This window comes from Pseudorca crassidens, chromosome 4 (genome assembly GCF_039906515.1).
Source record: "Pseudorca crassidens isolate mPseCra1 chromosome 4, mPseCra1.hap1, whole genome shotgun sequence".
Classification (NCBI taxonomy): domain Eukaryota; kingdom Metazoa; phylum Chordata; class Mammalia; order Artiodactyla; family Delphinidae; genus Pseudorca; species Pseudorca crassidens.
In genome coordinates, this window is record NC_090299.1 from 147,473,155 (window position 1) to 147,487,464 (window position 14,310).

Below are 14,310 nucleotides of genomic sequence, written 5' to 3' on the forward strand. Positions count from 1 at the left end.
AAATTCTGCAGCTGCTTAGCCAAGAAACTAGCCTCACTTTCCATGATGTCATCAGCTATTTTTCCAGCGGTCTCCAAGGTGGGTACGAGGCAATTCACTGGGGTGTGAGATGAAAACATTAAAACGTATAGGCAGGTGATAAGAAAGTGTTAGAATTCTACTTGTATTTATTTTTATCCAAATATTTCAAATTCTATGCTGTGTATGTTTTTACAAATGTAATTACACCACTACACACACACACACACACACACACACACTTTATAAATAAAAATACACTAGGGTGTGGCACTTCACTGATATGTTACATAATCAAAAAGCTGAATGCCGCGGACTAGTCCTTTGCTCACACTGAAGGTATTTGGGTAAAAAAAAAAAGAAAACATTAATTAGCATAATATCACACCCACTTTTTTACCATTATTCTCAATGACAGAAACATAAACGTATCCATGTAAACTAAAAGAGCAAAGTTTGCATCCTTATGGCTCCAAATAATAATTGTTTTCCAGAACGATTTTCAGTGTATATGAACGGCACTCTGCCATCGTGCAGTACAGAAATATTTTGAAAAATTATTTCCCGTATCATCGCCTTTCCTGCCTCCTTAAGTACGGAAATTCTTTTGTAATTCTGTTCATTATTAATATGTTGAGAATTTGGGAATCAAGAGTTTCGCTGCAGGAATTGTGATGTTACACAGCCATCGTGAAAGAAGGGGTGCACTTCTAACTGCATCAGGATCAGATGGGTTCCATGCTGTATCCTATAGGAACGTGTATTTTATGTAAAAGTGATTTCTGAAGTACACATGTATGTGGCGTGAGGGCGGTGGCAGAGTGGCTAAGAGGGTTATCGTGAGGACTAAATGAACGTGCCGTAGAGGAAGAGCACGAGGAACTGTGCCTAGCACAGACAGCTTCTAAATGTTAGCAATTACTGTTATTATTGCTCCTATTAGTACCATTATTGCCACGCAATACACACATATAGCTTGTTTATGTCTTAAGTCTCCTTTTACTTACATATGAATAACATTTTTTCTATATTTAATAGCATATTAAGATACATTAAGTAACATACTTTCTATATATTCCCAACTAACTCTAGTGATGATTTGATAATGACTTGACGTAAATGTTTCACAAAGCCAAATGAACTTTTGGTTGGGGAGGAACAACACTGGTTAAGAAGCAGGATATCAGAAGAGAGAATGCTAACGGGATAACGCATCACTGACTAAGATTTCAGAGGCGCAGCTCTGTCGCTGCACAGTGGAAAGGATGGACTTTTAAGCACGTAACCATTAAGCATGTTGTTATATGCTCTAATGTGTAACAGACTAGCAGAAGATTATGTGTTATTGCTGAAGGGAGAAAAGCTTGCAAAAATACATCTTGCACTAAGGCTTCTGGAAGGAAGTGATTAAGATGATGCTGAAGAGAACCGTCTTGAACAAGTGTTGGAATTTGTAACAGAGTCACGGGCAGGCAAGGGCTCCACAAGGGGTCCCAGTCTTAACTCAACCATAACTCTGCCTTATGGTTTCCTGCACCTCCTACAGAAAACGCTGATGGCCATCATTTACATTTTGTACACTGTGGACTATCTGCAGGACATCTGAACCTGCAGGGAGGTTTTCTCTGCCACCTCCAAAGTTTCCTGGATGTTTCTTTATGCCGTAACTTTACACATGCGCAGAAAGATATAAACTGATTTTTGCTGTAGTTGAAGAAAAGTATCATTAGCCAAAGCAGAATAAACAAAATCGCTTTCTCCCCACATCTCGTGTGGCATGCCAAAGCCAAATACGAACTACTAACCCATTCTTGTTATTAGTCTGGCCAAGTGAGAGCTTACTGTAAGTGCGTCTCCACTTCCATACGCAGAAGGGTCACTCATGCGACGTGAGAAGGTTAGTAACAGTGACGCTGATATTACAGAGGAGAACCTTTAGATTCTCCTTCGGGAAGGTCAAGACGCACAGCGCTGAGGGGAGCGAAGACTCTAACGCATTTTTATAACAGGGTAGGGGATTTGGTGTGGTGCTCAAACCTACCACAATGATCACAACATCCAGACAATTCCAGAAACTCCGGAAATAGTGCAGCTTGTGAATGCGGATTTCCAGTATCTCTTCCACCATGTAGTAAAGGATAAAGAAACAAAAGATAATCTCACAGGCTGCCAGGAAGAAATCGAAAGTCGTGACGTATCGGATCAGTTTTACAGGCTGAAACCGCCAAGACGGAATCACACCGCCTGTTGCCGGGAATTCGACCAGTAACCTGCGTTGCAATAAGAACAGTTAACACGACGAACAACGTCAACAGTAACAACAACACAGGGATGCAGCCGGGAAAAAACATCGCCTATTCTGTCCCTGCTCTAAGTAAAACTGAGACCACACGTCACTCCAAACCAGTGGCAAAATGTTTTTTATCACAGCCGGGAACTCCATCCTTGTAGAATTTTGTGTTACAAAAAGAACAAGCCTTCCCAAGGCCTCCCAGACCAAAGAGGTTATTCGTCCTCAGTCTCCCATTTACGCTTCTGGTATTGAGACCACTCAAAATGCTATACGCTTATTTTTAAATGTAGAAGTTAATCAACGAACAAGACTTTATAGGACTTTGATTAAATGCAAGTCCTTCAACTGGGTAATAAAGAACGTAAGAAATATATGTCACCAATCAAGACATGTATGGCCTGGCTGAGAAGCAGGATGTCTCTTTCATATACAAATAAAGACAGGGAATGAGTTTCTCGTTCATGCATTTGGTGACACCTAACCAGAATCAAATAATTTGCCTACGGGGACCATTTTGCTATCGGAACTGCTCAGAGCCTTATAGTGGATTGGTGCCCAGTAAATGCCTGACTGTCTGCAACACTGACATACGCTCTTACGTTCACAGTGATGGTACTGATCTTTAGTGCTTTCTAATAACTGAAGTGAAGATGCTTCTTGCCAAATTCCCCTTTGTAGGTGTCACACTGAGAAGGTTAAACGATTCACTTAATGGTACAATTTCCCTTCACACTAGAAACAGACTCTCTAGATCCTTAACTTGAAGGCTTTTAAACGATCTCCAGTCAGCGATCAGGTGTAACCATCTCTCCCGTTACAGGATGGACAGGACAGGTGGCCACTCCTAGAACCTAAGTATCTAGGGCTCGAGCATGAGCAATAATCAGGTATAGGCAAGGACTATAGCAAATCAGAATTGGTCAAAGATGTGTGAAACATCTTCCTTCCCTGGCACTGTCAACCTCCTGTTTTCTTCCTATTCAATACGCTGGAGCGTAGGGGTGAGAACCAGAAACTCAGGAGGGCAATACTGAGACAAAGAGCCTTGTGGCAGCCTCAGTGTGAACTCACAAGGGCAGGAAGTGGCCTCTGTGTGCTGAGTCATCTCTCTCTGCCTGTCCTGGTCCTGCATCGTCAACCCCTCCAGAAATTGAGACAACAATGTAGAGAAATGAAGCAACCGCCTTGACAATATTCACTCTTAAAGTATGGGGGGGACGTGGGAGACATACTCATTTATACCTTCTATAAATAGATATTTCCTTAAACGTCAGTCAGAGTTGCCTGCCTGCGTGTATCCTCTTTCTGTGCTCACTGGAATCATTAGCAGGAGTTCAACAATAATTGCAATAGATTTTCATTCATTTCTAGTCATAACTGTTACTTGATTTAATGTGATACTGTTTTCTGCAAAAGTTATTAGATATAAAGACTGGGAAAATCCAACTGGCTATGTAAAGCACAGCTGAGTTTAGCCTCAAAAATAATCTCAGAATAAGGCTATTATGAGAATGCAGCCTTCTTATTTGGTGGGTAAATATATGTGCAAGTAATTCATGTCAGCAACGTCTGCACGTTGCTGCCACATTCACCAGGAGGATTAAAGCGGGTGAAGCCTGGGCCCCCTTGCCTTGTTCTCCGTGTTTTATAGCACCTATTACCTTCTAACATGCTATCTAATTAATTTGTTTCCTTTGCTTATCGTTTATCATCTAATATCTCCTCCTGGTGGAATGTGAGCTCTACAAGGGCAGAGATCTTTCTGATGATTCCCAAGAGCCTTGAACAGTGCCTGGCACATATTAAGTGCCCAATAAATGTTTGCTGAATGAATGAATGAACAAGAGGTCCCAGACAAGCCGGTGGGATCTCTGTCAGTTTCCTCCCTGTCACCAGAATGGTCAATGATGACAAACATCACAGAATCTGCAGCAGGAACTTTATGTGCCTTTGGTAATTCTTGAGTGTAAGCAGGTACCGGGGCACCCTACTGAGCACAAGCGTAGCCCCTGACTACTGTGCTCATGTTCTAATCGCGTGCGCATCATTGGAGAACGGGAAACTCAGGGAAATGAGTCAAGATACGATGCCTGGGGGCCTTGGTAGCAGAGCATGGAGCAATGGTCATCCTCGTGATGGGAAAGGACTGATGTCAGCAAAACACGGTGCTTTGTCTGGGACGGTTCCAGCCTTGGGATGAACTTGGACCAGACTTAAGGTTCTTCCTAACTCATAATATCCCCGGATCCTCACTCCCTTCCTCCAGAAACCCCTATCCCAGGAAGCTTTTTGGTTTTCACCCCTCCTTGCTGTCAGCTCTGATCCTTGAAACTCTCATTTAGCCAACTGCAGGCAATGATTTTCTGGTCTAACTGCAGACTAGGATGTATATACAAACACACAGAAGTGGGAGGCATGAGTGCCCTTTATACACACCTGATCACACAGAACAGATTGATGTTGGCATTGTACACTGAAAAGTCAATAAAAGTTGCCCGGGTTCCCCGGTCCAGCCAGCCGTTTTTCTTGAGGTTAGCAATCTGAGTGGCTGTTTCCTCTCTTGTTCTCGACAGATCCAGGTAATAACCAGCTCCGCTGTAAGTTGCGATCATTCCCCAGTGGCTGCTCCCATTCAAGTCTTTTTCACTTGTGTAGATCCAACTAATTCAAAGACAAAACGAACAGGTGAAAATCAGTGGAACACCTGGGGCAACTACGAAGACAGAGTACGTAACAAATAACGGTGAGTCTCATCGAGCTGGGTGATGTGCTTGCCACGGTGCTTTGTGTTTTCTGACATCATCCTCATAGAGCTATTCTGCCCATTTTAGGAATAAGGGCCCTGAGGCTTAGTGAGGTCAAGTCAGCCTCAGATCTTTTGAAGGTAGAGTCAGGAACCCACCCCAGGACAGTCTGCCTTCAGAGGCCTGTGCTGTTAGCCCTCAGTTTATATGGTTGCCTTTCAGGGTGACTTACTTAGGGACTAGCTGACCCTAGGCCCCCCAAAAATTGCAGCCAAGAGAGGTACGAGTTCATCAGGTGCCACGGTCAGCAGCTCAACTAAATAAGACTCCACACGGCATTTGGGAGCTTAACCCACAAATGTTTACAGGCTCTCAGGAACCAGATGCGTCTCTGGTATTAATGAGGATGGAAAGATGAACTAAGATCCTTTCTCTCCCCAATTTATAATAAGTGGGGAGAGGAAAGTTGTAATTAAACACCGAAAATACAAGGTATGTGATAAGAAGAACCAACAAAGAATCATAGAAAAATTGCTCGGGCCAAGCAGAGGGAAGCTAGCCTTCTTTGGAGGTTCAGCGATGATGGGAAAGATGAACCAGAGAAGGCTTTGGAAGAAGCCACGTTGAACCTAGGCTGTGAAAGGTAAGCAGGATTCAGACTTAGGCAGGTGGATGGGGAGGGTGTTTTTAAGCCTGAGCCAGGCGAGGCCGGAGAAGTACAAGGCATCCGCCAGTAGTTCGGTTTGGCGCCCATATGATGAAGGAGAGAAGGCTGAAAGGTGGACTCTGGTCAGATGGCGAGGGGGCAGGCGTGAAGGGGTCACCGAAGGGAAGGTCTCTGGGAGGCACAGAACGGGGTTACCTGGAGTGGTGAGGAAAGAGAGAGGACGCATGTGTGGAAGAGAGTTAACACAGCGGGTCCGAGACCGCCTCTCCTTAAAGCATTCAGGTTGGACTCGGCTGGCATCTGGAATTTCAGTGATAAACGGCTCCCTACACTGATATGAAACTTCCTCTGACCAGAAGGAGAGGCTCACAGTGCCTAGGCTTCTGTACAAACAAGGTGGCTCATGCCCACGCCTGCCTCCCTTCTGGGAGTCTGAGATTTGGGGATGTGCTGGCCAGAGCCTGCCTATGTAACCAGCACCCAGAAACACATGGGAGGCGCCAAGTCTCTGCTGAGCTTCTCGGACAGACAATGCTTCCTACATGTTGTCACAACTCGTCACTGGAGGAAGACGCATGTCTTGTGTGGCTCCACTGGGAGAGGACCTTTACAACCTGGCACCTGGTTCCCTCCAGACTTTGCCCCATGAGCCTGTCCCTTACGCTGCTTTTGCGTATTTCCTTTCACTGTAGTAAAGCTCGGCCATGAATATATGCTGAATCCTGGGAGCCCTTCCAGAGAATCGCTGAACTCCGTGAGGCTGGTCCCAGGGACCCCGACACAGCTGAGTCAGCTGTCCTTGCAAGAACCGATGGGGCGTGAACTAGAGCAGTGAGCTGGGAAGGACAAGGGAGGGCCGAGACAGGGCCACGGAGGTGACTGTCAACAGAGCCTGGCACTGATCTGGAAGCTGGGGCAAGGGAGGGGGGGCTTCTGAAGAAAGACTCCAGTCTCTTTTTGGGTAATGCGAAGATGGTGGTGCCGTGAACAGAAGGAAGGACACATTCGACAAGAAAGTGATGAGTTCCGGGACTTCCCTGGGGGTCCCGTGGCTAAGACTCCGCGCTCCCAATGCAGGGGGCCCGGGTTCGATCCCTGGTCAGGGAACTAGACCCCACATGCCTCAACTAAGAGTTCGCATGCCGCAACTAATGATCCTGCACGTGGCAACGAAGATCCCGCGTGCTGCAACTAAGACCTGTCGCAGCAAAAAAAAAAAAAAAAAGACTCCGCGCTCCCAATGCAGGGGGCACGGGTTCGATCCCTGGTTGGGGAAACTAAGATCCCGCATGCCGCGTGGCATGGCCAAAAATAAACAAACAAACAAACAAATAAATAAATAATGAATGATAAAAAGCGACGAGCTCAGTTTGGGGCATATTGAATTATCGGAGCTGGTGGGACATACAGGTAGCATACACACTCATCTTCTATCAGACTCTGGCAGGACCTGGGATGGTTTAAATACACACAAGAAGGATCCCTTCAGTAGCCTACCCAGTAGTGAAAATCACTTATAAGCGTCTTGGATGTTCTAGGCACTGTTCAAAGCTCTGGAAATACAGCAGTGAACAAAACAGAGTCCCTGCCCTCAAGAAGCTTGAATTCTGACGGGGAACTGAGGGCAGCAGGCAGCCACTCTAGCAATGTAATTAATATGGAAGAAGCAACGTGGCGTCATAAAAGAAACATGGGTTTTGGAGTCAAGCTGGTCCCATTTACTAGCAGTGATGATTTTTTATCTATAAAATGGAGCTGATACCTATTTCAGAGTTGTTCTGTGAAAAGTAGATGAGATAATGCATGAATTCACTTCTTAGACAGCGTCTAGCATGGAAGAGAGGCTGCATGAATCTCTCTTACCAATGGCATGAGATGAGATAAAATATTAGACAAGGTACCATAAGTTCAAGTGCAAACTTATGCTTTGCAGGAACTGGAAAAAGGAGCATTAGTGAGCAAAATCACTATCACAACCTGGAAAACATGTCTTTTGAGATTCAGTCTTTTTACTCTAAATCTTCGGATGTTTAGTAAGTTTGTTCCTTATGGGTCCAGGTACTAAAGAGGGTGTGTACTGGACGACAGACGAAGAATCTGGTTATGGAAAAGGTGTTCATCCTCATTGCGTATTAACTAATCTGGATTCTGGTGTCTCAGTTCTCAAGAAAGGGATCTAGATGAACTGAAAGAATTAGTTTAGTGAAACTTAGAAGACAATTCTATCCACAGTGACTCACCCAGGGCCCGTGCCCCGAGATGTCCACCTTCGGACAACCCGAGAACTCTTCTCACTTTTTGTAATAATTTTAGAAATAAGGACTGTCCTCCCTTAATACACAGGATGTTTTAAGTATGTTGACAAAGAGCACCCAAAATCCCTGCAAATACACACAATGCAGACACGTACTCAAAATCAAAAACACACATTTGAGAAGGACAGCCTTTAAACCAGACAGAAGAACTGCCTCATGAGCTTATGATACACTTTAAGTAATTGTAGTGTGAACACAAATTTATTTCTGAGAGCTAATACAAAAGAATTTCTGTACCAGAAACCTTCCTAGTAACAACCTGGTGAACCATGTTACTGGATTTATAAAAATAGGATCCAGGCACCTTAAAAGAAACCCCTGAAGGTGAAGGTAGCTTCTTTCCTGTGGGGATATGGTCAGCCATTTAGCCTTCTGAAAAATAAGTATGCAGAAGCTGAAAGGGGGTAAAAAGTACAGAAAACTTGAGAAGCCAAAGTTTGGCCACGGCCTTAAATACAGGCATTGAAGGCATCTTCTCCTTGGTGAAGGGGTTAGAGAACGAATGAATGAATGTCCGTGACAGCCCAGGGCCCCGAGCCACAGACACTTACGCGGTTCCATTTCTCGGACCGAATGGAGCCCTGTCTTCACTGCTGACAGAGTAGACATCATAGCACTCTTTAATCTCATCTCTCAAGTCCAGGGGGATGGAACAGGATCCGTTTCTGACTCTGAGTTGCCGTATACGTGGTACCCCTAAGAGTAGGTTCTCGTAGTAGATGAAGCTTCGGTCGTCGCCTTCCGTTCTGTTGCTGGGTTGCATCTTCCAGTAGAGCCCGTCCAACAAAGCGCCTTCTGCAAACTGAAAGCAAAGGCATCATTTCTGAAAAACTCTCAGCTCAGAGGCTGCCTTACTCCTTCCTGGGATGTTTGTGTGACCAACAGTTTGGCAACTCTGTGAACAGGGTAGAGTGACAAGGGTGGGTTTTGTTAGAGAGGCTGGACCCTGCTCCAGTCCTGCTCTGTCATCTCCTTGCTGGCTGTGAGGCCTCGAGCGTCTGCGTCTGTAATGCCTATCTTTTGTATGGTGGCTACACCTGGCACAGAATGGGCACTTCATACGTGGCGACTCTTGATTTCTACTCCAGGACTAAAGGCTGGGGAGAGGGTGCAGTTTGCAACGCATCCGTAACCATGATCAATTGCACTTTCCCTTAGTACAACAGCGTCCCACATAATCATGGTTCACCATCACTGGAGAGGAAAAGATGCTAGTTTTGAAAATCAGTCTGCTATCTGATGGACCTTGTAATTGTCTGGATTATTTTGTCATAGGGTGAATGAACTCTCTAACTTCTCATCCCCCCCTCCTTCCCTCCATTTTTAGAGTGTGGCATTCATTATCACAGAACTGTACACATGTGAGAAGTTTCTCATTAGTTTGCCTGTAGGAAAGACAGACCCAGCCATTTCTCAGGGTCTTATCCTTATCAGACAATCAATAGAGATGGAGTGATTTGCCCCCTTGAGGTGGAAAAGATTCATATTATACAAGTGTGGTTTTGGATGTCAAGTATTTTTAGGCATTATTTAGTATATTTAGGTTCTTGTGACCCAGTTCCTCTATCTTTAAAATCAACAGCACTGACCCCAGGGTTTACTAAGAATTTTAGCAAGTATTTCCCCAGAAGGAAGTAATCATTTCCTTTCCAATTTCCCTCCCCATTCTCTTAGATTCTGAACACATCTCCCAGATCAGTTTCGTATTTTTCCTATGGTATCCCTCATTGCTTATCCTCTAACCCTAATGTTGGAATTCGTGACAAGTTGGGGAGGGCTGGGTTGAATTTTACATTAGAGATCTTTGAAAGAATGTGCCTGCCTTGTATCAGGCACGGTTCTGGGGTACATTCCAACACCAGCAAAGAGACAAAAACAAAAAACGAAGCAAGACAACACAATGAAATTCCGCCCTCGTGGGCCTGAACTGAATTTACGAAGCTAAATGGACAATTTTCAAGAGCAAGAGGTCATCTGCAAATACCTTCCAGAAGTCTTCCACTGAAGAAAGAGTTTTAAAGTTAGTTTTCTCCGTTTTGGACACCGGGGTGTCCAGGAAGAGCTGGGACATGATCCGGGTATAGTAGTACACACTGGAGCTCATCATCCCATAGGTCACTGGAAGACAGAAAGGGCCAAATGAACTCTGCCAGGGATCCTGCACACGCACTCACACGATCCCGGCGGACGGGCAGACAGCCATCCCGCCTCCCTTCCCTGCATCGTTGTTCCAGGATCCCTCCCCAGCTCTCTGGCTTACACAAGAAATGAATTAACACTGGCTTCCATGAAACAAAACTGGCTTACCACTGAGCACCGGATTAAGATCAGGTGCCCCCTCCTTGCCACTTGGGACCCCAAGACGCCCTTCGACTTCGCCTCCCACCACCTCCCGGAGCACCCTCCCTGCCCGAGAGCCCTACGCCCCAGCAGACGCCACGCCGAGCCCCACGTTCTCCGGCTGTGCGCCTGCCGCCCCCTCTGCCTACGACGGCGTGGGCAGCCCACTCTCGTCTTGTTCCCACATCAACTCCCCATTCTCGTGTGCCCTGCTCTGCACCCTGAGGCTGACCGCTGCAGACTGACTGGACTCCCCTGTCTTCTGGTTTCCGGTGCATTCAGCCCACAGGAGGCCACACAGGAGACCTGACGGCCCGAGGAGAGAGAGAGCTGGGTTTGTTCTCCCTGCTCCCACGCCCTCACTGCCTGGGTGCAGTTTGCCGGGGACCCTCTAACGGTGGCCACCGCTGCTGGGGGCATCTCTTCTCCCCCAGCCACACCAGGTTCACACCACGCCATTCCCTGCCCTTGTCCCTCCAGGCCCGGAGGTGGGAACCTTGCCCAAGAGCCTCGTGTCCCCTCGTTGGCTCCTATAACCCTGCCGCCACACCTCCGTAAACGGTCCTTTCGCTGAACTCCCACAATTGCCGCTGTGAGTCTCCCATCTCTTTCCTTCTGGGATGCTGACTAACAGACACATCTGCCTCCCAGCCACCTACCAGCTGTTGCGTGGCACACTCTAAACTCAAGCCACACCCCTGACGTGAAGACCTGCCGATCTTACCAGCCCATTCTGAATGGTCCTGGAGAAAGGTGGGGCGATCACGTACAGGCTCAGCAGGTCACAGGAGATCAGGCTTTGAGTCTGGGTCATGCCTCTTACTTGCTGTATGAGCTGTACAAGTTGCTCAGACTCTCTAAGCTTTAGTTGCCTCTTCTGTAAGGAGTAATTAGCTATCTCATGGGAGTTTTTGGTGCTTAAAAAAATATATAACTAAATGGGACTTCCCTGGTGGTTCAGTGGTTAAGAATCCGCCTTCCAACGCAGGGGAGGCAGGTTCGAACCCTGGTCGGGGAACTAAGATCCCACATGCCGCGGGGCAACGAAGCCCGCACGCTGCAACTACTGAGCCCGCGTGCTCCGGAACCTGTGTGCCACAACTAGAGAGCCCGTGTGCCACAAAGCAGAGCCCACACACCGCAACAAAGACCCAGCACAGCCAAAATTAAAAATAAATAAAGGGAAAGAAGAGGCAGAACAGCATTTCTTAAAAAAAAAACAAAACTAAAAATTATCCAATACAGTGGCTGACACTTAAATGTCCAATAATGGTGGTTCTTCCTCCTTAACCAGATCACTACAACGTTATCTATTAAAAATTTCAGCACTTTAACGAGTGCTGTCTTAATGCCGAACTCTAATGATTGCAGGTATCATACGCTTTGATACCTACAATTAGATGACAAAACACTTCAAGAGGAAGGAAATACTTCCTTTTATGCTTCTTTTGACCACAGAGGTTTTATAGGTCTTTCGATCACAGTTCTCAACACCCAGCAAGCAATGACTACTTAGCTGATTCTGTAATAATCTTCAGGCAGCATACAATGCATTTTAAAACCTCATAATAAGTGATTTGGGGATTACATCTTTCCTTCACCTAGTCCCCTTCCCTACCCAAACATCACAGAGAATTAAGATTAAAAGAGAGGAGTGGATAATAGTGATCCAAACACAAGCGTGTCTGCGAGGCATCTCGAGCAGTCAGTCAGTGAAGCAATAAACACACACGACCACGTGGCTCGTGTGCCGCATCTAGAGGCGAAGGGACCTCTTCCAGTCCTCACAGTTAGGTTCCATCACCTGTCATCCTATGACCCACTAATTAGGACAACAACACTCCTCTTCCAGTGTTACATAACCTGTCACCTCTTAAGACTGCATCGGACTGGAGTTCAGGGTTTGGACTTTTAATCCATTGATGGGACAAGGTGTTACACATGAAGATGCGCAAGATGTGATCTCTGGGGCTTCCCTGGTGGCGCAGTGGTTGAGAGTCCGCCTGCCGATGCAGGGGACGCGGGTTCGTGCCCCGGTCTGGGAAGATCCCACATGCCGCGGAGCAGCTGGGCCCGTGAGCCATGGCCGCTGAGCCTGCGCGTCCCGACCCTGTGCTCCGCAGCGGGAGAGGCCGCAACAGTGAGAGGCCCGTGGACCGCAAAAAAAAAAAAAAAAAAAAGATGTGATCTCTGTCCTCAAGAAGAGGTGCTCACGGTGTCCCCAGGGGGAGCACTGCCTACCAGCTCCCACAGAGGGATGGACAAGGTACGATGTGTTCTGCAAAGGCCTTCTTCAGATCCAAAGCTGATATCATGCTAAAGAGGGGTCGTGAAGGCTCCCCAAAGCCGACTAAATGATTATTACATTGATTTTTGGAATTAATTTGAAATTAGAATTTTCTTTGGATTGGCTGGTTAATGTAGATCACTCTTAAATTTTTTTACCTGTGGGGTTTTTTTGGTTGTTGAAAAAGAATTATGACAAATTATTTAAATTTTTTGATTTATAAATATGCAATATGTATGTATTTTAGCCACTGATTTTAAAATGCATCTCCTTTATTGTCCTGTACTTTTAATACTGATTGCTTTTGAAATTCTCAGGACCTGTATGGAATTTGAGAACTTCGCTGAAAGGGAAGGGGTACATCCTCTTGGCTATGCAGTGCCACCTGCTGGACATCCAGAGAAACAATGCCACCTAGTGGTTGAAGGGGATGACGATTCTAACACCTTCAGTCAGCTAACGTTAACTCCGTCCCTCCCTTGCGCCAGGCAGTGGGCTGGTCCAAGGGATATCTTCAAGTGACAGCTCCACACACTCCAGGGGTCAGCTGCATCATGAGTCCAGCTAGGCTGGAGCTAAAGGACCCCCCGGGATTTGAAATCAGAACGATTTGGGTTTGAGTTTAAGATTTCCTTCACCCTTAAGTCAGCCTCCGTGTTCATAATTGTGGGTCTCGGTATCTTGGGATCTTGGACAAGTATTTAATTTTTCTGAGCCTGAGTTTCACTATCTAGAAAATGGGAATAATAACATCTAAGGCTTTTGTGTAGTTCATTGGGAGAAATGTTATGTGAACACAGATTTTGCATACTGTTAAATGCAATAGAAATGTAAGACTGTTACATCGTTTCTCCTTTCAGTCCCTGATGGGCAAAGCCCACTTGGAAGGTAACATACACTCTTTAAATGAACTGAATTGTAAAGAAGAAAGTTACATCATGAAATAACCATAAACGAGTATCAGAAAGGAGAGGAAAATATTTTAAAAATATAAGGTAAAGGACACGTATATCCTATGTGCATATATTTTTTTTCTGCTATTTAGTCCTCGTCTTAACTCTCAGATTCGCTTTTCTATGAAATAAGCCAGAAAAGAAAACATTATCACAGCATCACCAACTAATCAGCATGTAAACTAACTAAAGCTATCTTAAAACATGGTCTCGGACTTCCCTGGTGGCGCAGTGGTTAAGAGTCTGCCTGCCGATGCAGGGGACACGGGTTCGTGCCCCGGTCCGGGAAGATCCCACATGCCGCGGAGCGGCTGGGCCCGTGAGCCATGGCCGCTGAGCCTGCGCGTCCGGAGCCTGTGCTCCGCAACGGGAGAGGCCACAACAGTGAGAGGCCCACGTACCACAAAAAAAAACAAAAACAAACCAAAAAACATGGTCTCATTTAAAAATAGGCTACAGACACCATTTTCTTCTTAATATGGCTGAAAAAATATAGGCTTAAATACTAAAAACTATATAAAGGGGACTGCGCTGTATAAACTCCAGATCAGTGGAATAAAAAGCAAAGAAAAAATTTCCAATGTAACAAAAAGAAGAAGAGAAATGAAAAATACCAAGAAAGTGTAAAAGAGAGGAAAAAATAAGATGGCAGAAATCTGACAAAAGCATGAAATGTAAAGAGCTTAAACTTAC

The 14,310-nt window shown here is 45.7% G+C and overlaps 1 protein-coding gene across 2 annotated transcripts in view; it reads right to left on the minus strand.

Annotated features, from left to right (window-relative positions):
- PKD2 (polycystin 2, transient receptor potential cation channel) overlaps positions 1-14,310 on the minus strand; it is a 48,871-nt gene that overhangs the window by 21,639 nt on the left and 12,922 nt on the right. For both annotated transcript variants that reach the window (XM_067737012.1, XM_067737011.1), the window contains 4 exons: positions 10,022-10,155; positions 8,589-8,839; positions 4,748-4,972; positions 2,060-2,288 (listed from right to left, as the gene is read on the minus strand). In XM_067737012.1, coding sequence (XP_067593113.1) covers positions 2,060-2,288; positions 4,748-4,972; positions 8,589-8,839; positions 10,022-10,155 — 839 coding nt within the window. The remainder of the gene's footprint in view (positions 1-2,059; positions 2,289-4,747; positions 4,973-8,588; positions 8,840-10,021; positions 10,156-14,310) is intronic.